Source organism: Narcine bancroftii, chromosome 1, assembly GCF_036971445.1.
Source record: "Narcine bancroftii isolate sNarBan1 chromosome 1, sNarBan1.hap1, whole genome shotgun sequence".
NCBI classification, from domain to species: domain Eukaryota; kingdom Metazoa; phylum Chordata; class Chondrichthyes; order Torpediniformes; family Narcinidae; genus Narcine; species Narcine bancroftii.
In genome coordinates this window covers 65,758,750-65,761,317 of record NC_091469.1, presented here as the reverse complement: position 1 = coordinate 65,761,317, position 2,568 = coordinate 65,758,750, and the positions used below count along the sequence as shown (strand labels likewise).

The 2,568-nt window shown below is 36.3% G+C and overlaps 1 protein-coding gene across 1 annotated transcript; it reads left to right on the top strand.

Annotated features, from left to right (window-relative positions):
- The first annotated feature begins 831 nt into the window (after positions 1-831).
- Positions 832-2,176, top strand: LOC138737548 (sphingosine 1-phosphate receptor 3-like). The gene has a single exon (XM_069888241.1). The coding sequence runs from the start codon at positions 973-975 to the stop codon at positions 2,104-2,106; it is 1,134 nt and encodes a 377-aa protein (XP_069744342.1). The 5' UTR covers positions 832-972; the 3' UTR covers positions 2,107-2,176.
- Positions 2,177-2,568: the final 392 nt, after the last annotated feature.

Here is a 2,568-nt window from a genome sequence, read left to right as displayed (position 1 = left end):
CAAATACTTGCAAATAAATGTGCACCTACAAGGTTCTGGTGGCACCAAACCCCACAACGAGGGCAGAAATCCATTTTTTTAAAGTGTGATTTGTATTTCCTATCATTACATTGGCATTTTAATGAACCTGGGACAGATGTTTAGTAAATTGTCATGAGACACATCTTATTATTTTTCACTCTGCTTGGTAAGGAATTAAGAAAAATGTCAGTCAGAGAGAATTATACTTTATAGTTCATCTTTTTATTTAAATTAAGAAGCCATGCTTAATTTAAAATGAATAAATAACAAACATTTATAAAATAAGCAAACTAGACTGAACCATCCATCATCATGACATTTTCACAAACTGTTTAGGAATTTACTGGGACTTAATACATTTTACACTCCACCAAGAATACCGAAGATAACAAATCTAGTCTTTGGTGTTAGTGAGGTTTTCTATGGAAACATTAATTTTAAAGTGTAACCATAGCCAAAGTAAAATGCATTCATTTCATAACATCAATTTATTTCAAAATAGTTCATGTTAATAATTTCATTGCCTCATAGTTTTCCAATCCATTGGGAATTTTCTGCAAATGTAGTTTCAGACAACCATTTCCAAACAGCTTTTGGGCTGTCAAACTGAAATGCATTAGGCATTTATTAAGTTCCCTCTCCTCTGATCATGTCATATCCAAATGCAACTTGTGCATTGTTTAAAAGTGGTCTGATCAGAAATCTTTGATGCTCTTGTCTGCTTTGATGTATATTAGCTCTTATTAACATGCATTTCCTGAAAATATGCAGCACACTGACAAATTTTATGTTGATTTACACAGATTTTTAACATTTCACACCTACTCTTTCTCACAGCATGTGAGAAAATCGACTGGTGGATTTCTCCTGGCGGACAGCATCAATAATGGCACAACGCCGCCATCTAGTGGGCAAGGTATAAAACTACAAGTACGCTTCAATAGCAGCAGCATGCCTTTAATTGCTTTTCCAACTGAAATGGTCAATGGCTGTGTCAAAACAGAGCTCATTGAGCGGCACTATAATTACACAGGGAAATTCAACAAAAGGGGGAATCCCACTGATGGAATGGACCTAACTACAGTGGCCTTTCTGATCATCTGCAGCTTTATAGTGCTTGAAAACCTCATGGTTCTCCTGGCCATTTGGAAAAATAACAGATTTCATAACCGCATGTATTATTTCATTGGTAATCTTGCCCTGTCTGATTTGCTGGCTGGAATAGCCTACAAAGTGAATATCCTCATGTCTGGGAAGAAGACTTATGGACTCACACCAACGGTATGGTTCATAAGGGAAGGAAGCATGTTTGTAGCATTGGGAGCTTCCACCTTTAGTTTACTGGCAATAGCAATTGAGAGGCACATGACCATGATAAAAATGAGACCCTATGATTCCAGTAAAAAGCACAGAGTGTTTCTCCTCATTGGTGCTTGCTGGTTGATTTCCATTTTATTTGGTGTTTTGCCTATCCTTGGTTGGAACTGTATCTGCAATTTCTCAGACTGTTCCACAGTCTTACCCCTCTATTCCAAAACATACGTTGTCTTCAGTATAAGCATCTTCAGTGCAATTTTGCTTGCCATCGTAATACTTTATGCTCGTATTTATATCTTGGTTAAATCAAGTAGCCGTAAAGTTGCAAACAGAAAATTCACAAAAAACAATTCCGAAAGATCCATGGCTTTGCTGAGGACGGTCGTGATTGTTGTCGGGGTTTTCATTGCATGCTGGTCCCCACTTTTCATTTTATTACTGCTTGATGTGGCCTGTAAACCAAACAAGTGTGGCATACTGTATCAGGAAGATTGGTTCATTGCCGTTGCAGTCCTCAATTCCGGCATGAATCCCATCATCTACACTCTAGCCAGCAAAGAAATGCGTCGGGCTTTCTTCCGTCTCCTCTGTGGCTGCCTCACCAGTACTAGAATCTCCAAGGCCCTGCCGATTCTGTCAGCTGTAGATAACAGCAAAAGCAAGACCAGCAGCAATAATTCACAGAAACCAAAAGGAGCTTCCACAGGAATTACTAATTTAAATGAAATCAAGACCATAAACTTGTCAACTTCCAAGTTTGACCATTGATGGCTGTTCCACTTTAATATACAGTATTGGCTTCTCACTTTAATAAAGTTTAAAATATTATTTTTATAAACTCTTAATTTCTTGCAAGAAAGATCTGTCCTTTCTTTAACTCTGTAACTTTGGAAAGGAATAGCCGTCACAGAATTCGGATGCCTGGAATTAAAATCATAAATGAAAGCAAAGTACTAAGTACTGAAACATCATAAAATGTACCAAGGACTTTACCAACTTTTTGCTAAGAAATAAATATTATTTCAGTTGCCGTGAAAATATTTGTAGCATTAATCTGAAATTCTATTTTTTCAAAAGTTAACATAATTCTTTGTTAAGATAATTAAGCTTGAATTTTAACATTGTTATTCAACCACAATTTTTCCTATGGTTTAATTTCTTGGTTACACTGAATTCAATCCTATATAATTTTCAGTCATTATTTTTTAATCCCTCTGGAAAAGACCAGTT

Bases quoted from the DNA above. Each gene is read 5' to 3' on its own strand.
- LOC138737548 (XM_069888241.1), top strand. From the start codon at position 973: ATGCCTTTAATTGCTTTTCCAACTGAAATGGTCAATGGCTGTGTCAAA.